This window comes from Drosophila yakuba, chromosome 3L (assembly GCF_016746365.2).
Source record: "Drosophila yakuba strain Tai18E2 chromosome 3L, Prin_Dyak_Tai18E2_2.1, whole genome shotgun sequence".
In the NCBI taxonomy this organism is placed as follows: domain Eukaryota; kingdom Metazoa; phylum Arthropoda; class Insecta; order Diptera; family Drosophilidae; genus Drosophila; species Drosophila yakuba.
Window position 1 is genome coordinate 11,176,487 of NC_052529.2, and position 21,556 is coordinate 11,198,042.

General features: G+C 42.6%; 6 protein-coding genes across 7 annotated transcripts; 2 read left to right on the forward strand and 4 right to left on the reverse strand.

Moving 5' to 3' along the window:
* Positions 1 to 7: 7 nt before the first annotated feature.
* On the reverse strand, positions 8 to 12,776 carry LOC6533658 (chromosomal serine/threonine-protein kinase JIL-1). Of its 2 annotated transcripts, XR_005561108.1 has the most exons (9): positions 11,868 to 12,776; positions 10,460 to 11,337; positions 6,765 to 6,833; positions 6,555 to 6,688; positions 4,629 to 4,713; positions 3,757 to 4,568; positions 3,250 to 3,698; positions 1,524 to 3,184; positions 8 to 989 (listed from the first exon to the last, which is right to left on the reverse strand). XR_005561108.1 is itself a non-coding variant. In XM_039374032.1 (8 exons), the coding sequence occupies exons 2-8, from the start codon at positions 11,202 to 11,204 to the stop codon at positions 1,843 to 1,845; spliced, it is 3,636 nt and encodes a 1,211-aa protein (XP_039229966.1). In that variant the 5' UTR covers positions 11,205 to 11,337; positions 12,252 to 12,776; the 3' UTR covers positions 8 to 1,842. The 2 variants fall into 2 exon arrangements, 1 of the variants encoding a protein (XP_039229966.1); XM_039374032.1 differs by having other exon boundaries at positions 8 to 3,184; positions 12,252 to 12,776.
* A 270-nt stretch (positions 12,777 to 13,046) lies between these two features.
* On the reverse strand, positions 13,047 to 15,933 carry LOC6533659. The gene is made up of 3 exons (XM_002094329.4): positions 14,201 to 15,933; positions 13,864 to 14,034; positions 13,047 to 13,802 (listed from the first exon to the last, which is right to left on the reverse strand). The coding sequence occupies exons 1-3, from the start codon at positions 15,714 to 15,716 to the stop codon at positions 13,105 to 13,107; spliced, it is 2,385 nt and encodes a 794-aa protein (XP_002094365.2). The 5' UTR covers positions 15,717 to 15,933; the 3' UTR covers positions 13,047 to 13,104.
* Positions 15,934 to 16,176: 243 nt separating this feature from the next.
* On the forward strand, positions 16,177 to 17,845 carry LOC120321479. Its single transcript, XM_039374035.2, has 2 exons — positions 16,177 to 16,730; positions 17,748 to 17,845. The coding sequence occupies exons 1-2, from the start codon at positions 16,682 to 16,684 to the stop codon at positions 17,795 to 17,797; spliced, it is 99 nt and encodes a 32-aa protein (XP_039229969.1). The 5' UTR covers positions 16,177 to 16,681; the 3' UTR covers positions 17,798 to 17,845.
* LOC6533660 (CCAAT/enhancer-binding protein 2) lies at positions 16,775 to 17,787 on the reverse strand. The gene is made up of 2 exons (XM_002094330.4): positions 17,656 to 17,787; positions 16,775 to 17,524 (listed from the first exon to the last, which is right to left on the reverse strand). The coding sequence occupies exons 1-2, from the start codon at positions 17,764 to 17,766 to the stop codon at positions 17,300 to 17,302; spliced, it is 336 nt and encodes a 111-aa protein (XP_002094366.1). The 5' UTR covers positions 17,767 to 17,787; the 3' UTR covers positions 16,775 to 17,299.
* Positions 17,846 to 18,267: 422 nt separating the features above from the next.
* LOC6533661 (nedd8-activating enzyme E1 regulatory subunit) lies at positions 18,268 to 20,219 on the forward strand. Its single transcript, XM_002094331.3, has 6 exons — positions 18,268 to 18,403; positions 18,459 to 18,623; positions 18,680 to 19,325; positions 19,384 to 19,717; positions 19,778 to 20,026; positions 20,086 to 20,219. The coding sequence occupies exons 1-6, from the start codon at positions 18,336 to 18,338 to the stop codon at positions 20,196 to 20,198; spliced, it is 1,575 nt and encodes a 524-aa protein (XP_002094367.1). The 5' UTR covers positions 18,268 to 18,335; the 3' UTR covers positions 20,199 to 20,219.
* Positions 20,085 to 21,481, reverse strand: LOC6533662 (elongation of very long chain fatty acids protein 4). Its single transcript, XM_002094332.3, has 4 exons — positions 21,180 to 21,481; positions 20,953 to 21,115; positions 20,717 to 20,888; positions 20,085 to 20,636 (listed from the first exon to the last, which is right to left on the reverse strand). The coding sequence occupies exons 1-4, from the start codon at positions 21,347 to 21,349 to the stop codon at positions 20,335 to 20,337; spliced, it is 807 nt and encodes a 268-aa protein (XP_002094368.1). The 5' UTR covers positions 21,350 to 21,481; the 3' UTR covers positions 20,085 to 20,334.
* Between the last annotated feature and the right edge of the window lie 75 nt (positions 21,482 to 21,556).

Below are 21,556 nucleotides of genomic sequence, written 5' to 3' on the forward strand. Positions count from 1 at the left end.
CCCTTGCTTATCATTTGAAATGCTTTATTTTAACTGCATTTTGATATTGGTTTTTTGTACAGACTTTGGTGACTTAACCGCTAGCAACTCGTTTCAAATTCATCTCCGTGTCTTAATCGATCTTCAAAGTTAATCAAACTCTTTCGATTGTTGGGTTAACATAACTATCCGTAATCCATATAACGCTTTGGCCGAACTGTAAAAATCGAGTTCATTACGATTTGATTGCTTAATTCTTACATTTAACTAGTTGTCCCCCATTGGTTGTTGCGTCCTTTGTAAGTAGATTGGGCAGAGTCTGTGGTCATTGATAGTTCCAGTGTTCTTAAACTACGACGGATTGCCAATGATCGCAGCCATAAAAACTCATGCCAAATGAGTTTGCTTATAAAATGTAGGGTATGTTTAACTTTTTATATTGCGACTTTTTGGAGTTTTTGGGCTTTACATTTGTGTGTGTTCTAAGGCAACTTGTTAGAAGGCAACTTTAATATAAATGTTATTTGTTTTATACTAAAATTTACACCATGACTTCAACATCATTTTCCTTCTGTATCAGCTCTAACGCAAGTTTATACAGTTCGATATGTGAATTGGAATTGGGTTAAGTTAATGTCAGGGGAGGGTTTACTGGGTGCCTATAAGAACTGATAAATTGCAGACAACACAAATGTAAACAATACAAATCAAGCAAGTGTAAAATAATGTAATTCTTTAAATTTTATTTAGATTTCATCGCTTTCCATTGCGTTATCTTATTTAGATACAGGTTTCTCAGCAAATTAAAAAAATAAACAATCAAAAATACTTAACAAAACAATTAAATGTTGGTTTGCCATTAACAAATGTCTACGACTATTTACGATTCTGAATAGTTGAGTTTTGTGTGCAAGAAACTATATATTTTCGGCACGTTCTCAAAAAAGAACTTCGCAGTTTCATGTGGAAATGGCTCCTCGGGCGATGCTTCATTTTCCCCTTAGTTTTAACTGAAATGATTTGAATGCAATTAGGAAACATTGCCAAGCGCAATTGGAATTAAATGGCTTTGCTAATTCCTATTGCGATTGGAAATACATGCTGGGAAGTATTTTGAGTTAGTTCAGTGGTAGTGTTAAGAATAAAGTATATAACTTAACATAAAGCACAACTTAAAGCAAACCGTGTATATGGGGGTCGTAAGAATATCTTTCTCAATTTTGTCTTATACATAATTTTGCACTAAACTAATTGCAAATCTTATTATCATATTAGTGGTTGTGTTCTGTTGTCGGTATTTGTTTTTCTATGTCTTAATCGCTCTAAGATCAATGCAAAAGTTGCCTTTGTTTAATTCCCGTTTTTGTGTCTGACTTTTTACACTTAAGCTATTCAAATAATTAACTAGCACAACAAATTGCATATAGAATACACCAATTAGAATGTTGTTCTAAATGTGTACAAGTTAAGTTGGTTTTCGTTCCTCGTGGTTGAGAAAGCGATAAGCAAAATGAGTTCTGAACTTAGACTAATGCATAACAAACTTGAAAAACTGTATTGACAGGATCTTTGGTGCGTCTTGCGGATCCTTCCCCTCATGCTTCCGATTGGTAGTGAGGGGGGCTAATGGGTTTGTTGCTGGGTGCTGAAACCCGCTGCGTGTTCACCCTTTATTTTGGCCGGTGTCTGGTTGTCGTTGTCCTGGATGGGCCATTCGGTCAATGTGTGTGGTCAGCTGTACATCCGTTGCCGCCTGAAGTCGCCCTCCCACAGCAGTACCGCTCGCGGTTGCTCCTCCCCCTCGTTCAGCGGCTCCTCTTTGATTTCCACCACCTCCACATCATCGTCATCGTCATCCTCATGTCATTGGAACTGATAAAGTTGTCGCAGCGCCCGCGCCCTCTCCGGTTGCACTCGCGTAGGTGGCCGCGGCACCTTTGGCTCCCGCTTGGCGCGCTTCAGTTGCGCCTTGGGCCGCGGGAACGTCAATGGTTTCTCGTACGCATGATCAAGTTTTTCCACTTTTATAGTGGGCAGGCAGTAGACGCGACGCGTTTTTTTGAACCGAATCTTGAGCACCTGCTGCACACCATTGATAAGCAGACAGAAGTGCCGCCAGCTAGCCCGCGTCTTTCGCCACGAGCTTGCTGTCTTACTAAATCCAGTGAAACTCTCCTCTCGCTTGGTGGTTCCAAAGGACGGAGGCAATGTACGTACGACTCGCTGGGTTCTCTTCGGAATGCGTGCTACTGCGATGTCAGCTGGCGGCGGCAGCTGCTGCATTAGTAGGCGCAGGGACGCCTTGCTGTCCTCCAGCGGAGCGGCAGAAACAGGCTGTAATAGCTGACTCTCAGTGCGACGCTGCTGTCGCGTTCTCGGCCGTCGGAAGGTCGATTCTGGTACAACAGGAGCTGGGGCTGGTGGAGGTGGCATGTACTGCCGGTCTTCCTCAGGCAGAGGTAGTTCAGAGTAGTATTCATCAGGAAGGGGCAGGGGAGGCGCATCCTCGTCGAAACCGTAGAAGTCCGCTTGTACCTCAAAGGCCGGGTCAAATCGTTCGTGCACTACCAAGTCATCGTCGTCAGATGGAGCAACTGGCATAGGTAATGCGCCTGCATTTTTCCTAGGTTCTTGAGTCGGGACAGGCGCTTCCATGGGCTCGCTGACTAGGGTTATGCCCTCAACCTCCGCCGACTTGTCGTGCGTGATTTCCTGTTGTTCCTGCTCGTCTAACATACCTGCCGTCGGTTGCTCCATAGTATCTTCGCTGAGGTCCACAACCATCTGCTGCTCTAGCGGCAGAATTATATCTACGTCCGGATCATTTGAACCGTATTGCAGCCACTCGCTGTCTAGAATATCTGACAATGTGGGGCGATCAGCCGGATCCCGCTGCAGACACCAGCTCACCAAATGTCGGAACGCAGGACTTGCATTTTCCCAGCGCTTAGAACGCTGGTTAAACGTTTCCCGGCGCATTCGCTTACGAAGCTCATGATGGGCCGCTGCGGAGTGATCTACATCGTCCTCGTTCTGTCTGTATGGCTGATGCCCCACCAGCATGGTATACAACGTGGCCCCAAGACCGTATATATCCACGGCTGGCGAATAAGTGACGAGATTCGCATCCGCGAGCATTTCAGGCGGAGCATAGTCTAGCGTGTAACGCGGCTTGTCTTTCCAACTCTGAAAACGACTATTGTAACTGTTGGTAAAGAAAAAAAAATATAATTAGTACGGGAAGAATGCAAATTTAGTCAAAACCATTACCATGCGTTGCCAAAATCGACCAGTTTGACATTCTTATCATCTCGGCTCTCGAACATTACGTTCTCCGGCTTCAGGTCACCATGTAAAAAGTGTTTAGAGTGTATGTGCCGCACAGCCATAACCAGTTGCAGAAAGATCTCCCGACACGAGTCCTCATCCATGCGGATGGATGCGGTCAGCTCCTCGCCGCACAGGTACTCCATTATGATCCAAGTCTCGCACTTATCCCTGAACGTTCCGTGGTAGCTGACGATGTTCTTGTGACTGTTCGTGTCAAGAGCGCACGAGATCAGCGCGTCGACTTCTGAGGGGCGGAACTTGGACAGTGGTATTACTTTGGCCATGAACACCATCTCCGAAGAACTGTCCACCACAAAATGGCAAGTGCCATAGGATCCACTCACAGTGCGGGTGCCTAGTTCAAGGTCATCTGGCCTTGAGGGTATATTCTACAACAAGAGCTTGAAATTAGTCATGACTATTAGATAACGTTGAAATTTAACTCACCTGAAGTCCCGGATTACAGTACTGGATCTGACAGTTGTTATCCCGTCGCATCTGCTCCAAATGCTCCGGCGCGACGTATGTGTAGCCACGGAAGAGTCGTATCCGACTTGGTGGAGCATCGCACTCGGGATCCTCGGGCACCTGGTCGGTAAACTCGTTGCTGAAGTTCTGGACATCGTCCTCTGCGGTGAGGGTGGGCTTATAGGGGGCCTTGCGGCGCTTGTTCCGCAGCTCCTGCCAGTTAATGCCGTGGAAGAAGGGGTGCTCCTTGATTTCGCTCGCGTCGCGATGATTGCCTCCCAGCCGGCGTTTTGGGTTCTTCTCCAGCATCTTTAGCACAAAGTCACGGGCGTTGGCACTGAACGATGAGGGAATCAACGGCTGTTCCTTCTGAATTCGCCGAGAGATTTCAGACTGCTGGCTCTGGCCGTCAGACGTGGCGAATGGCGAAGCACCGGTGAGCAGCTCAAAAGTGAGCACACCCACCGACCACCAGTCCACGGCACTGTCGTGTCCCGGCGGTCCCGTACGGATAATCTCAGGAGCCATGTACTCCAGAGTGCCGCAGAAGCTGTGCGCACGGTATTCATTCTCCGCGGTAAGAATCTTCGACAGTCCAAAGTCGGAGAGTACAATGTGCCCCTCGCCATCGAGCAAAATATTTTCCAACTTAATGTCTCGATAGATAATCCCCAACTGATGCAGTTGCTCCAGAGCCAGAACCACCTCGGCTATGTAAACACGCACCCGGGACTCTTCGAAGTTCTCAGAGTGGTAGAGATGCGTGAACAACTCACCGCCATTGGCAAAGTCTGTAAATTTATAAGAACTCATTGGTTTTGGTCCGACTCTGATGGATGGTGTTATCTTACCTAGCACCAGATAAAGCTTTGAAGACGACTGGAAGGCGTAGTGCAGACTCACAAGGAAGGGACTACGCTGAACGGCCTCTAGTACCTAAAAATAAAATACAAAAAAATTATTTAAGTAATTAAATATTTTAAGGTGCATTCATTTGTTGTAATCACACGCCCTCTTAAAACAAATGTATAATTCCTATAAACATTATACCTTTTAGGTGTTTATTACAAACATTGCTAGTTTACGTTATTTTCACTAATCGCCTCTCTCTTTTCCCATTGCTTTCGCTCGATTATCAAAGAACTTGTTGTTTTTCCGATTTTGTTTTGAGTTTTATTTACGCCAATACAGTTTGAATGCATAAGTATAAGTGAAGTGTGGTTGTTACCGATTAATATTCCGCGTAAGAACGAAAGAGAATAAAACATGTAAGAGGAAAAGTGGAATCAAGCTTTTCGAAATGAATTAATAAAGTTAAGTCGTCTCTTGCTCACTTCTTTCAGATAAAAACTTTCACATTTCTCGTTGGTTTTAATGAACAGTTATGGTCACCACGATAGCATTATAAAAATAAAATAAATTGTATAAAATTGTATGATGTCCCATTTTATTGGCGGCTACTGTTAATTCCTTTCTATTATGGCAAACGCCAGACAAATTATAGACTTGTCGAATCGCAGATACCGGCAATGTTTGATAACTGGGTTAGTAGCACAAGTATTACACCTTGAAACATTAAAGCCGGTGGCATAGGGGGAGGGGAATAGGGTAACAGAGAGGCACGAAAATAGAGCATGAAAACAACGTAAAAGCAGGGCGCCCAATTGTAAATTTGTTTAAGTTATCTGCAGCTAGGCGCCTACACCTGTTTGCAGTTATTTAACGCCGTTTTGATGTTTCTGCCGTTTCCATTCCTATTTTCATTGATTTACTACGGCTCTCTCGTTGCCGAAGAGAGAAGAGATTAAAAAACCGAAAAACCGGTTGCACTAGCCCGTTTGCAAACAACAACTTCCACTATTGATCTGAGCCGGATGCTCTCTTCAGCTCTCCCGATTTGCTATACAAGAACAAATATCAAAAATAAATTAATGCTTTAGTACACATTTAAGGCAACTGCAAACTATTTCTTTTTTTTTTTTTTTGATAATATAGTAACGAAAATGTGTGATTGAGCATACGCATTATTAGCATTTTAAGTTTCAACTTTTTGTTTTGCAGTGTATGTGTGTATCCTCTCTTTGGCCTGTGTTGGCTTTTTGCCGGTGCAACAAGAACAAGTTGCTATGTGGGTCACAAGAACATCTCTCTCCCTCTCTCCACCCACTTTCCTCCTTTGCCGTTTCCCGTTTACTGGCTTCTTTTTCTTTTCATCCGATTCGCTACCGTAAACTGTACGTGCGACTCTGAAGGTTGTCAAATCGGGTTTAATTTCAATAAGCTGCACTTTATTGTCGTCATTAAAGTGAAAAGCAATTCAAAGTAAAAGAAGCCGGGAAGCGGTGTGATTGCAAAAACATCACGCAGCGGTAAAGGTAACGGTAATCGAAAAGCAAAAGAGCAACCAAAAAAAATGGCTTGATTAAACACGTTTGCGGTATTTTTCCTTGTTAAAAAATGATTAAAAGGGTTTTCTGGTTTTACAATGGTGGCCACAATCGCAAAACCGACTTTACGCATGTTTGGTTTCACATACTGAAATGATTATTCTAAATTTTACTTTGTTTTTTTTTTTTCATAAATAACTTGCAATTACATTATTATTATGATTATAAAAACCTATGATACGGTTATTTAATAAAGATAAGGCAAATCGCGATAAGAATGTTTAATTAGTAATGGGTAACTGGTACTATTTATTATTTGACTTAAATAAAATGTATTATAAGGTAACACCTGCATTTAAATGAATTTGTTTTTTTCGTAATTCCACTTACCACTCTCTCCGTTTTGGTGTGTTCCGCGGTTTTTCGCTTCTGGACCACCGTTATCTTATTGAGAACTTTCATTGCATACAGTTTTCCGGCATCGTGTCTACTCAGCTTGCGAACGAGGAAAACCCGGCCGTAGGCTATAAAAAATAGGAAAGCAATTCCATGTTAATATTTATACATTTGGTATTTGTTGTTCAATAATATTTTACTTACCACCTGTTCCTAGGACGCGTATTATTTTGAAATCATTCAAACTGACGGCCTCGTCACTGTACAATTTAACTAAAAAGAAAGGAATAACACGCAGATAAGCATTTTAATCAGTACAAATTGCACATGAAATAATCAATTGCAAACCAAATTTTTTCTTTCCCTAAGAACAAATGAGAATGAATGATAATGTGTACTACATATATGTACAAGTACATAGATAGTGCACTGTATTTGTAGGGTAGGCGATAAAAATAGTTTTCGCATTGTTTACTTGACACATGTGAAACGAATTATCACATTTTATTTTTATCGCCAGCGCAGCACGTGCCAGACACTTGATTCCGTTTTCAGTAGCGAAAGCAAGCAAGTGGAAAATGCAACCCATGATTATCATACCTATGTCATATGTAGCATTGTGGCATTATTTGGTATCTCCAGTAATTCCATGGGAATGCTGGTCTAACAGAAACTTTGTTGACCACAACTCAGGGGCCAAGGACACGGCAAGGAACTCTGTCATTTGGGGGAAGGAGGGATTTTCTGCAGACATATTTCAGGCTTCTTGGGGGCATAAGCCATAACAGTTCACTGGCCCAAATGTCTGGCCAAGAGATTGCCCTTTTTATGATTATTGCAGGACCCAGACAAAGTTGAGGCAGGCATTAAAAGTGAAGCTTTTCAATAGTTAATAAGTAAAACAACATAAATAATTGGGCTGGAGCTTCTAGTATCCAAAAAGTAGAATAATTAGGCTGCTATAATGCAAGGATATGAAATGGAATAGGGTGTTAATAAGAATGACCTTTAACTATAAGTGGATTTATTTACACCCTATATTTTAAGTTTCGATACACTTTATTATCTTTTCATTAAAGTGCAGACGTGATTGAAAGGGCTTCCTTTCCAACCACCCAAAGAAGTGCTTGGAGGCATTTACCTGATATGCCATTTAACTTAATAACAGCAATTATTCAACTCAATCGAAATGCCTGTGACCGCTGCAATTCAATTAGCTTGACATTACATAAAGCGTTCCCAAGTGACCAATTCGTTTCAGCAAACATCAACCTCAACCTCATCCTCAGCATTTTGGCAATGAGTCAGTCAACCCCACGAAAGCCCACCATTCATCCCATTCCGAGCAGTCTGAATATGTGACGAATATTAATGTGAAGTTTGGCTGTGAGTTTTGCGAATTATTCCTAGTCACAGCAGCTTGCGAAACCGTCCTTGAACCCCAAAGGACCTCATTCAGAGTGCGTCTGTAACATTTGTACTATGTACATGATTTCAACATTGTATTGAAACAATCTTAATTCAACCCTCGTGCAACGAAGCCATCAAACAACAAGCGTTGTTGTGAAATCAAGAAGCATTGACACAAAACTTCAGCAGGGGTTAATGGTATCAGAACCTGTTGTATTATTTGGAAATACAAGTTGCTAACAGCAAATAAATGTAATTTGCGCAAAACACCAGCAAAACGCACGGAATGACGCGTGCCGAAATTCTTCAAGGGTGCATCGAACCCCAGGACTTTCGAGTGGGTGGCAACTTTTCGGCAGAATTATTGATTCAACAAGAAAAATTGGAAAGATGATGTAAAGAGCTGGTGACTTGTCGTGGAAAACCCCTTTTTCTTGGCACCTACTTAAATGGGTTCGTTCTTTCTTCTAGAGAGTTGTTATAAAAAAAACATTCTTTTAAATATAATGTTATTATAATGTTTCCGTACATCTATATAAACAGATGTTTGATTAAAAAATCGATACTTTTAATTCAATATTTTGAAGCGTTATCATAAGAAAAAAAAAAATAATTTCCCCTTATTCTTAAATGTTATGAAAATCGTTGAACAAACGCTTAATCTTTGTGCATCAATGTACGGAATATGTTATTTATTATTAAAGGCAAGTGCGAATTTTCTTATGTATTTTTAAACCGACCTGTTTGGAAACGTGTGACGTCGAGCAAATAAATTGGCCTTGATATGCATTATATACTCTGGCCAGGTTCTTAAACTGAATAACCGCACAAAAAATGTCTAGGCAAAGTTTAATGAACGCAGGGATATGAATAATATTATGAGCACCCGCAACAAGTGGAGAATGTTCTGATAGCAACATTTTCGATTATCTATTTTTACTTCTCATTGTCAAATGCAAATTGTAGCATAATAATATTATTGTTAATGTTTTTGCAGTACTGTACGGGGATATCGATTTACTAAATTAAAAAGTATCACCCCTTTACTTTACTAAGGTACACAGATAAAAATCGATGTTTCAATTCATTTAAATGCATTTTTGAGTATTTCCTAATAAGCTACACATATCCTGTTAAACCACTGGGATTTATACAAAATTTTAAATGGGGCATATAATGTTTTCTTTTAACATGTCAACACCTTTACTTGGGAATCGTTCTGTATTTTCCAGTGTGCACTTTCAATTTAGAAAAGGTTCGGGGTTAAGATACCCCATCTGGCACCGCCCGTTGCCGTGACGATGTTTTTGTGATAATTAACAGCAAACAACAAACACAGCTCACCTATCAATTTGCAGGCAATTATCCAGGAGGCTAACTCGTTGCCCTATCTTTATATACATACATATGTATCTATGCTCGGTGCGCGGCGAGTTGCATTGCCAAGTTCAAGTAAATAAATTGCCCACAAACAACAACCAACCGTTTATGCAAACAAGCATGTTTGTGAGTACGGCAAACTCTCTCAAACAGCGATGCACGCACATTTGTACAAACACGCTGACATGGTCACGACTGCACGCCGATGACGAAAAGTGGCACAGTGGTTGGATGATATAATAATCCAATATAGTGAACTTATTAAGGAAATTATTCTCGATCTTTATTATCAAGAAATATATAAACTCTTTAACAGCAATGTACATACATGATAAATGACATATGAATTGAAACGAAAGAAGGTTCCATGAATACTCCATTTAGAAACACCTGTTGTGAAACCCATGGACAAAAACTTGTACTTCAAATATACTATATAAAAAAGGGAAAACGTGTTACTTTCCACACCGAAATCTCACTCTTTCACGACTAAAGTCCTAAGTAAATAAATGTTACTCAAATATGCAACCGAATGGTGTTAATTCTAATAAATAACAAGCAGCAACAATTCGAGTTCGACCCACGGTTATCAAATGAGACTTTTGGGTGGTGGATATTGTGTCTACTTTGTGTATATAGAGTGTGGTGAGAGGTGAGTACGGCGAGGTTGGGCGATTGCAGGGGAGGTCAGTAGTTTTGGATTTGGCCCGAAGACCGAACAAAGCCGGGTTGAGTTTTCTGGGTAATCGTGTCAAGGTTAAATGCATGTGCTCCACTTTGACAAAGGACGATAGAGACGGCACTCCATCTGGCATTGACCAGCCACCCTCTGCCGCCTTTTCAATCAAACCTTGAGACATCCACCCGGTTAAAGTTATCAATTATTCCACCACACTACCTTGTATGATAAGGTGACTTTAAATGGCATGCAATATCCACTGGTCACAAGTTGTGGTTTAGTTAACAAGAAAGTGGTTTAAAAATGTTGGTTGATTATGACCTGTTTCCTAACTTGCAACTTTTCTTCTTATCTAGCTTTTGTTTGCAGTTGGCCCTGGCCTTTCTCTATCACTATCATTGAGTGGAATCCCCGTGCTTGTATGACTCACCGTAGGACCGCAGATCGGTGACCGCCTCCAGGTCCCGTTGATGGGACTCATTGTCCAGATCCAGGGGCGTACTATTGCTGGTGGGCATGGCGTAGGAGGGCGTGGCCGAAGAGGAGGCCATCGAGGCTGCTGCTGCCGCTGCTGCAGCCGCCGCCGCTGCAGCTGCATTGTTGGACTTAGCCTTGGACTTGCTGGAGCTAGATTCATCGATCTCTCGAATGCTTGGCTCCTCCTCCTCCGTGTCCTGGTCGTAGTAGTCCCGATCAGGATCGCGCTCCTCCTCGCTCTCCGCATCCGATATGCAAACGATCTCGGCCACATTTGTGGTGGGCGGCGATGGAGGTGTGGGCGGTGATATGGTCTCGCGGTAAGTGTAATCCCTTGCAGATGCTGACGTGGTCTTGCTGTTGCTGTTGGTGTACTGACCGTTGGTGGCACTGATGCTGTTGTTGTTATTGTTATTATTGTTGTACGCCAAGGACTTGCCAGAACCGGAGCCAGATCCCTCCGTATTCAGTTTGGACTTTTTGCCATTAGTCAACGTTTCGGATTTGCTATTCTTCCGCTTTTTGGCATTGCCATTGCCATTGGCCACCACGTGGCCGTTCATATGATTCCGTACCATTTGATCCTTCTCCTCGTAGGCTAGTGGCCCCGATTCATGGGGATTTTGCTGATTCTTGCGACGGGACTTACTTGTACCGCTGCTCAAGATCTCGTGGTTTTGCTTTTGCAGGCGACTCATGGTTAAATTATTCCTTCAAAGATCCCAAGTCTTTTATAATGTCCTACGTTCTCCTCACGTAGTTAATGGATAATCCAACAATTAACAAAATAAACTAAAAAGGTCCAGGGATTGATCGTGTCGCATCGTTGTGCTGGAAGGACAAATAACAAAGTCAAGATATTTTTTACTGCTTTAAATAATTTTTATTGACAATTGTTGGAATTGTTGTTTTAAAATTGTTTGTCAAAAATAAACTAACTTTTATTGCCAACTAGATGATCATGGCAATGAACTTTTAATTGTTGATTGGTTCGACTGTTTTATTGTTCTAGGATTTTTAATAAGAAACTCGATTATTATTTGTTTCTATTTATGGATGTAAAACAATGCATACACAATGAAAATGACCACTTCACATATTATAAATAACAAATATATTACTGATTTGTTTGCAATGTATTCCCCGTATTGCGTTCAGCATAGCTGTTTCTAATTGTGTCCCACTTAGGCTATCTTCACCGTACCTTCCACATGCCCATTGCCCATTTCTATTCCCATTTCTTCATTCACAATATGGTACAGTTTCAACGCAGGCGGGAGTATTTTTCCCGCTGTTAGCGGAAAATCGGATTGGGAAACTCACATCTGAATAGAACAACACTATATGGGACTCCGACTCACCTCGCGAAAGAAAATAAGCGCAATATTTTAATGCAGACGAAGGAATCCGAATTCGAGTGTGTGCGTGTGTGTGTGAGTGGGTGGATCTGGGTGGGAAGGGGGGAGAGTGTTGGATTATGCGTGGGGCGGCAGCGATGTGCAACACTGAACGTTCCAATGATAATGCGCACCGATTTTTGCAGCACTGGCGTTGGCTTAAATATTATTCAACCAATTTGGTTGCGGTTTCTTTTCATTCTTCGTTTTTGCTTGTTTTATTCCGTGATTATCACAATCTTTATCAGCCGCGCATTTTGCACTTCCACAGTAAGGTTTTTTTTTTTGTGATTTCTTATTCTTCACCGTTCTCTTTGCCCACAACTACGTACACATATGCACACTCACACGCTGGCACTTTCTGTATCGGCGACTGCGTTTTTAAAGCGTTTTTGTTTTCGTCCGCTGATTCTGCTCCTCGGCGACTGTTGCTCTCGATTTGCAATGGATTTTCCAATTTCCCTACGTACGCGTCGTACTTGCTTTTCAATGGGCGATATAGAATCGTTTTGATATTGAAATTGGATGTTTTTTTTTATTTTTTTGTGTTACACGCGAAGGTTTTTACCGCCGCTTTCTACTCGTTTACGCACGCACACACTGAAGCGCGGGACGCTCTCCGCCATCTGCTTTGCTCTCATTCGTGAACACTTATTAGCTACGGGCCACCTTGATGGCAATCGCGGCGATTTCCGTTGCACTTGATCGGATCGGTTTTATATCTGTATTATATTTCACTATAATACAGCCAAAATCTTGGGAGCCTTTAAACGGTTAGCACCGGATATTTGGCTTCTTGGAATTTGAACACACAGCTCACGAACCGTACGCAGAAATTTTCCCTTTGCTTTTGTGTCATTTATTGTAGCTATCGTTATCGGTAGTGTTGACAAGAGACTCGAACCGTGTGGTGTTAGAAAGCAGCCGTATATCGGTTGGCAGGGATGGCGGAAACTATCGTTTCAAATCTTATATATCAGCATTTTGTATTTAATAACAATTAAAGATTATAAACAATTTTAAATGTAAAATACAAATAATACAATAAAGAATAAATGTTTTAGAACTTCATTAAATTACTATTTTTATTAAATAATCAGTAAATATGTTTTATATTAAACTAACGCTTCCCAAAAACTACCATTAATTTCTGTGTGAATTTATTGAACTAATTTGTAAGCTGCACGGACGTAAATAAACCTTAAAAAGTAACCATAATATCTGACAAATTCTTCCTCGTCAAGTCGGGAACTGTGCATCCATCTTTTGGATAGCCAACGGGCAGTAGAATGAGTAATTTTTCATTGGCGGGTCGACCGAGCAGGGTTCTCAAGGCTGGACCGCAGTTCAGAGGAGTGGTGACCAGGGAGGAGAGTCCTGCCGCTTGAAGGGCACACAAAAGGATCCCTGCCGCAATCGAAGTGGATATCTCATTGTAGTAGTGCCTCCTTCGCTTCCCGTTCTCCGATAATCCATAGGTTTGCTTGAAGATCAGTATAAGGTACGGCGCCTCGGTGAGATACTCCTTGACATGATTGGTTTGCAGGGGTCGCAGGTCGGTGACCCACTGCGGATGCATCCGCTGGCTGTAGTTGATCAGCTCCTCCTGCTCCACAATTTCCCGAATGGATCGCTTGAGTTCCGGGTCCTTCACGACGCAGTACGTCCAGGGTTCTGTGTGTGCGCCACTGGGAGCTGTTCCCGCCGCCCGAATGCAATCCTCTATAATGCTGAGATCCGGCTTGGGATGGCTACTAAAGGAGCGAATGCTACGGCGTCCTTGCATTAGCTCGTATAATCGTTGGGCTCCATTCGGGTTGAGATTCTGGCCGGAAACGAAGGGCACATGGGGCTTCTCCTCCAGAGATGGCTGCAGGTCATCATTAAGATCTGCTAAGTCTTTAATTGTAAAATAAAATAGAATTGCTATACTTTTGACTTGGATAAACTTAAAACTTACCTTCCTCGACTTCTTCATCTAAATTGTATCTTTTTGGAACGCGCTTCCCCTGAAAAAACAATCTTTTAAGGATCCAAATCAGCCCCAAACTGATTAGAAAACTTGGCCAATGCTTGAGCAGCTTGGAGTTGCTGATCAGATCATCCACATCCATGGTGTTCCAGCATGTAACTGCTTTTGCGACTGAGAGAAAGTGTCTGCTCTTGCTCGGAATGGCTTATCACTTGATTAAGTGGGTCAGGGCTATTGCTGATAGCGTTGGATGGTGGGCTTTGGTTTCCAGTTCAGTTGTTGTTTCGGCAGCAGTAGGGGCAATGACTGCACTTGAGATGCTCACAAATCCTCGATCGTACCTTTTCGTGGGCACTCCTGTCCGACTTGTACTTCTGATGCTTATGCATCAGACTGTGCTCGTTCGGATTTCGTTTTTGGGGCGGAATCGGTCGACGTGGATTGTTGAGCGGAATGGTCTTCTGTTGAACCAGTTGGCGTTTGTGCACCTCCCTCAGAATCTCGATGATCCGCCACTTGGCATCGTAGTATATGAAATCTGGAGCAGTGGTTAGCTCGGTACGTATCATATCGCAAAGCATCTGCACTTGCCGGCTATTCGCGGACTCCTGACCTGAAGGTATCTTCTCCACCAAGTGTGCTGCTTCTTTGGTTGATTCCGAGATACCAGAATTTTGCGGGCAGGATAAGGGATTTTGAGTAGTTTCTAATTCTGTTTCCCGGCACTGGAGTAAACAAGGTGCGTTTCCTGGTCTCCAAGGGCAGGAAACTGTGTGCTGAGTGGATTCCCCTTCAGTTTCTGGTTTGCAGGGGCAGGTCAACTCGGTGGTTCCTAAATCCTGCTCATTGGCGTAGTACGAAGATTGGCTAGAAATCTTGGAATTCTTCCTTTCCATTCCTTCTTCATTGTTTTCTATGTCCTTCTGCTCCGATGGTGAGAATGTGACTTTCTGATCCTGATCCTCCAACCCGCCGATTTTCTCCTCTACCGGATCTTTCTGATCAGGGACATTTCCTGTCTCCTGAATCTCCAGCTCTCTGGGATTTTCTTGCTTCGGAATGGGTTGGATCTTCTGGTTTGGCCTATTCCTGGGGTCTTTTTTGGGAATCTTTAGTAGTAGGTTTCCGGGGAAACCGTCCAAGGGGAAACCGGGAAAATTGGTTAACTTTTGGCCCAACATCTCCGTGGTGGCCTTCTGATTTTTCAAATCCATTGGAGGCTGTTTTGCGGCGGAGTGTAAACTGGTTCCACTACCCGGAAGATCATTGTCGTAATCAACACTAAGATGAGGCACAAGGAACAGAAATTCATTATAGTAGCGGAATGAAGGAGTCATTATCTCTCCACATTTCCTTCGGGCACATTCGATAATGGTGTACTCCCGCTCAAAGAGCATTCTTAGATCCTCCACACAGGATCTCAACTCCGAGCCGCTTCTTCCCGGAAATGAGCGTACCATATCAGTGTAGCAATCCTCATCGATTTCCTTGTTGCCATAGTCGCGATTATTTCGGTTGTATAGGCTATCATGTTTGCTGTAAAGAAGTATAAGCTTCCTAATATCCTGATCCTCCAATGGGCAATCGCTTCCATTGATCTCACTTTGATTCTTCGCGGTTCGATCTCGTTTGCCAAACAAAAAAGAGAGGAATCCCCTGGATTTTTTCGGTTTCTCGATGCTATTAGGTGTTTTGGGTGGGTCTGATGACGAGACGGGCTTAACGCCTCCTGCCGACAGTCTGTCGCTGGAGCTGATCCTGGAGGAGCGGATACGCATTGGCGTCATTAGACAACTCGAAGCGGAACGCTTGCAGCAACAGCGCCTGTGTTTTAGTTCCATCCTCTGCGATCTGGCGTTTCAGAAGCGTTACTTTCGGGTTGACCTCGCTTTCAACGGGCTTTAGATTCTTAAGGGGCAACAGCATTCTTAATCGACTGAATTTTGGACCATTATCTGGAAATATAACTTTTGTAATCCTGACTATTTTTTTTTTTTAATTTTTTGAGGTGAATGAAAGTGTCAGATTGAAGTGCTTTCAAATGCACATTAGATTCCTGACTAATTATATAATTATATCTCTAAATAAATATATGAATATATATAGACAATTTGTTTTACTTAAAATTTAATATGAAAATCAAATTTTATATATAAGATTTGAGAAAGGGTAAAAAAAAAGTGACAGAAAGCTTAAATTTCAAAACAACCACGCTTTTACTATTTTTGGGGGACGACTGGATCAGCTGTTTCCCTCTGAAAATTTTGCAACACTACGCGCCAGAAAAAGAGCGAGAGCGAGGCCTGACAGTGAAAGAGCGAACGAGAGCGGCCAAAACAACCAAAATAAAGTTACGTGAAATTATAAATAAAAAATAAGGAAATACACGTTCAGCAGCCGATGAGCCAAATACAACAAAGCAACGCTGTAAAAACTGACAACACATTTCAGTTTATTCCGCCTCGTGCCATGTGAGCAACTTCAAATTGAAATCAAATCGGAATCAGTGTGCGGGTGCTAATTAGCGGAAGACGGCAATTTATTGAACGCGAAAAAAGCCCCACTATCCAACTTCCATTTCGACACGAAACCAACCGCCAAATCAAATCGCCGTCGAATTCTGCATCAAATGAATGTGCGAAAAGTGCAATAAATCAATGTTTCTGGGAGAGTTGGAAGAAGAAGACGGAAGCAGCGCCCACAACAAAAGCAAAGAGAGCAACACCTAACGGGACACCCAAACCCGAGACTTATCAGCACTACGAGACCATCTCACTAGCTATAGTCTTAGTTCATATCTCGGAAAATGGACGAGGTCTTCAGCCTGCACATGGAGAAATTGGACGTTTACGACGGTTAGTATGGAATTTGCCGGAAGTTCCACTTAAAAGTATTTACATAGATGATCGTGCAATCTGGGCTTTATTTATGATTAATAACTTTAACAAGAGTTAATCAACTTTCAAGAAAGTAATAGGTGTAGTAGTAAGAAGTAGAAACAGTTAAAATCATATTAGAAAATTTATTTCATTCAAGACTCGCATGATTAAAGCTGTATGAATCATTTCGAAAATAATAGCACTATTACTAAATATAGACAACTGCCTAATTAAGAGTCATTCCAAGACTGACAGTGATTAATTGTTACAATTTTGTTTACCAGACGCATGACGACAACAGATACCAACAGGGTAAAATCATAAATGTTAAAAAAAGTATGTGGTGAGAAATAATAGTAATAAAAAACATAAATGTAGATATTTTAACAAAATTTGTTCTCGTAAGCTACATGAGGGCTTGTCATAATAGAATTCGAGCAATTACACCGATTTAGTTGAACCACTAAGATTAACATGGTGAAGAACCATGGGAAATGCCTTAAAAGTAGGTGAATATTATAAAGTAAATTAGGAGCAGCTCCTCGTTAGTCATTGTCATTGGGATCTGGTCCAGCGAGAATCTCCTGAATGATGCGGTGGCCTTCCTCCGTTTTCTCGCCCTGAATGATCAGATCCCTTAGCGTAGATATATGTTTTTCACCCTGCTCGATCTGAACCTTAAGGGTATCGTTTTGCTTCCTCAATTCATCGATGCGTTTCTTGCGTTCCTCGGCCGATTTCTTGGTCTTCTCGCGTGTGCGCTGTACAGCCTGTTCCGAGAATAATAATAAATCAATAGTGGCCATCTATTTTTGGGGACTTCTGGGGGCCACGGCGCCACAGCAACATGTTTTCCAATCTTTGCTCTCTGTTTACATCCAACACTTATGTATGTACATACCTCATTGTTTTTCTTCCTTTTTTCTTGGTACGCTGGATCGTCTGTGCGCGGACTTAATGGTGAATCGCTGTTCTTGCTGGTCGACGCCGCAGTTCTCCTTTTGGCCGGCATTCTCTCCGTGATAATTCTGATTTGTATTTAGTTTAAATTGAATGTCAATCGGACTAAAATGCAGAAAAAAACACAGCGATGTATGCGTTGTTTTGTTGTGAAATTACACGACAGAACAGCTGTTCGCTTGCCATCACAGTGTTGGAAAGTGCGCTGCCTACACTGCCCAGCCAACAAACAGTTAGCGGTATTATTTATTTAAATTAATTGCAATTTGAAACTCAAAATTAAAATTCACCCATAATAATAGCCATGGAATGCTACGAAAAAACTGTCAACCAGACATTATCTTTCGTTTGCTCAGACGTTCACTTTTTAATTTATCAACTGTTTATACAATTTATTTGTAAAGACTGATTGCTTGTACGTAGATGTAGTTTAATGCAATAAAATTAAATGAAATGTAATACGTAATAGTCAATAAATGTTTTAAATAAGCAACAGTTTAAATTTCCGTGTTTTTTCCAACACTCAACCAAATAAACAAATTGTCACAAGTCTCGGCTGTCAGCGCTTTACAATACTGTACAATTTGCAACCGGCTTATTTTTGCACGAAAATCTAGTGAAATGTCCTCGCCAGCCCCCAAATCGCCAGAGCTTTCGGATAAAAGCAAGAAATACGACAGACAAATCAGGTAGGAGCGTATATCTGGCAAATAAAGATGCATAACACTGATAACACCTATTTAGGCTGTGGGGAGAACATGGACAGACGCTTTTGGAGACGGCCACAGTTTGTTTGGTGAATGTTACGGCCGTGGGCTGTGAAACTGCCAAGGGATTGGTCCTGCCCGGTATCGGAGGTTTCACTGTGGCCGATGGCAGCACTGTCAAGGAGGAGGACCTGGGCAACAAGTCGGTAGACTACCGCAAATTCCCTGACCACCATTATAAAGTCACTTCTTCCGTAGTTTCTTCCTAGATTCCAGCTATCTGGGCAAATCCAAAGCATTAGCCTGCATGCAACTTCTCCAGGAGCTCAATCCCGATGTGAATGGCGATTATGTCGAGGAGAGTGCTGACTTTATATTAGCCAACAGGCCAAACTTCTTCGACAGCTTCGATTTGGTGATTGCCTCCAATCTCAATGAGCAGACTTTGCTCCTATTGGCCGAACGGTTATGGGAGGTTAACGTGCCATTAATATACTGCCGATCGCTGGGCATGCTGGGCACAATACGCTTGCAGATACGGGAACACTGCATCGTGGAGGCGCATCCGGATAACCGTCAGTTCGATCTGCGCCTGGAGCATCCATTTGATGCTTTACGGGAGCATCTCGACGGCACAGAGGTGACCAACAAGGTGCCCTGGCTACTGGTGCTCCACAAATACCTTAATGTATGGCAAAGACAACGGGAGGATGGGGCTCAAACGCCCCGAAATTACAAAGAGAAGAACCAGTTGAGGGAGACCATTAGAAAAGAGATGACGGCGGACGAGGAAAACTACGAGGAGGCCATCAAGGCGGTGAATACAGCATTTGGAGCGGGACAGGTTCCCAAAAGCCTTAAAGCCATATTCGAAGATGATGCCTGCGAACAGCTAAACAAGAAGGTATAACATATTGTCAACTTGTACCTATACGGTAATTTCATTTGAATCCTTTTCACAGAGCAACGTCTTTTGGATCATGGCCAAGGCCCTAAAGCACTTCGTGATACACGAGAATGAGGGCCATCTTCCTCTGCCCGGCGTTCTACCGGACATGACGGCCAATACGGACTCTTACATCGCTCTGCAGCACATCTACCGCCAACAGGCGTTGCAAGACGCCGACCAAGTGTATCACAAATGCCAGGAGTACCTTAAACAGTTGGCTTTGCCTGCCGACAGCATTGATGAAAGAAGTGTGCGTCTCATTTGCCGAGAGGCAGCCGAATTGGCGGTCATTAGGGGCACACGCATTGCAGATGAGTACGAGAAGAGCAGTCGCCTGCTCACGCTAGGTAAAGATCTATCGATCTATTTGTGTTGTAAAACTATGTCTATCCTACTCTGCCTTTTAGTTGAGGACAACGAGCTGCAAGGCAACCTCACGGCATACAACTTTGCGCTACGAGCCTACGAGCGCTTCCTTAGCGAGTGTGGCAACATTCCCGGCGAGTGCATTGTGGAGCAGGACATTGGACGACTGAAGAGCATTGCCGCCAAGATGCTAAGCGATTTGGGCATGCACGCCACGATCAGCGATGATGTTCTGCATGAAATTTGTCGATACGGCGGAGCCGAGCTGCACGCAGTGTCAGCTTTTATTGGTAAATAGTTTCTGTGATTTATGAGTTAGGCGATACCATATTTTGCTAATTCGTTTCAGGTGGCTGCGCTGCCCAGGAGGTGATTAAGATCATTACCAAACAATACAAGCCCATCGATAATACTTTTATTTACAATGCTATAACCACAGAAAGTGTCACATTGAAGCTATAAACAAATCGAATTTTTATAGAATCTGTATGTTCTTTTTATTTAAACACGCTACAAGTCTCTGTGCCCCTTAATAACTAATTAAATTAGTCAAAAAACTGAATACCCCTTCTGGTACTGCTAAATTCGATTGTTATATTTACTTGACTTTCTCGATCCCTGTTGAAACACTGTATTTTTGGACATAGAACTTTCCAAACATAACGAGAAATGGCACCATATAGGCAGCTCCGATTGGGGTTAACCATTTTCCATAATCACAGCCCAGGAAAATTGATTGGGATGCCCAAACGAAGACGATGATAAACTGGACCAGCTGGAGGCCAGTTAAGTAGCGTTTCCACCATAGGAACTTCCGGACTCGAGGACCCAGTACACTTAATGCATAATAGGTGTACATAATGACGTGCACGAAGGAGTTTATCATGGTTGGGAAAAAGACTGCATTGAAAATGGGTTATTACTCTTAGGAAAACAACCTTTTTAATTATGTGAACTTAGGTTAGGTTTAGGTTACTTACCGGAACCCGTGGGCAGCCATTTGACAAAAATCCAGCAAAACAAAAACATGGTGCTATGGTGATAAACATGGAGAAAACTCAGCTGGTTCCATTTGTGGCGCAAGATGAAGAAAGCCGTGTCTGCGAACTCCAGTATCTTTGAGATGTAAAACCACCAAAAAGCTGCGGCTATCTGCAATACAATTTGAGCTCATAACTTCTCGATTCGTATTTGCTGTGCCTCAGCGCCAACTTACCCGCATTTCATCTGGGTTATAGCTCACCCGGCACGGCTGACATCCTAAGTTGTAACCAAGACTAAGTGAAGCCGTCAAGAGTTCCAGGCAAATATGACCATTAAGGAATATCATTGCCAAGCTGTGGCAAAACAAGGGCACTCTCAACTGCAGCGACTTGTACCTGAGATTCCGAGTGGCCAGTGGTTGCTTGTAATGGCTGTTGAGATGGATGCACTCGATCTCACCTGGTTGCCCACTTGGGCCCGTAGCGCACCATTAGCAAATAGAGGGCCAGCAGGGCGATAGTATTCCAGGGCGACTTAACTAGTAGCCAATCCTGCGTCCGCTTATCCGCCAAGTCTGCGAATGGGTACGAATAGCTCTCAGTTTTCGTATCATTGCCCACAGACGCCATGGCAGATGTACATAGGTATGTGCTCCAAGAATTATCAAATCCGACTGAGTAAGCTGGTCTTCCAAAACTCGAATCTTATATACGCATTTTGGCCACGATCGCTCCGTTGATGCGTTGATATTTTTCCCCCAAATTTAATTGGATGTCGCTGGAGCATAAACTTTGAGTAAGGTCTAGGTCTCACCTATTACATTTCCACTTAGCATT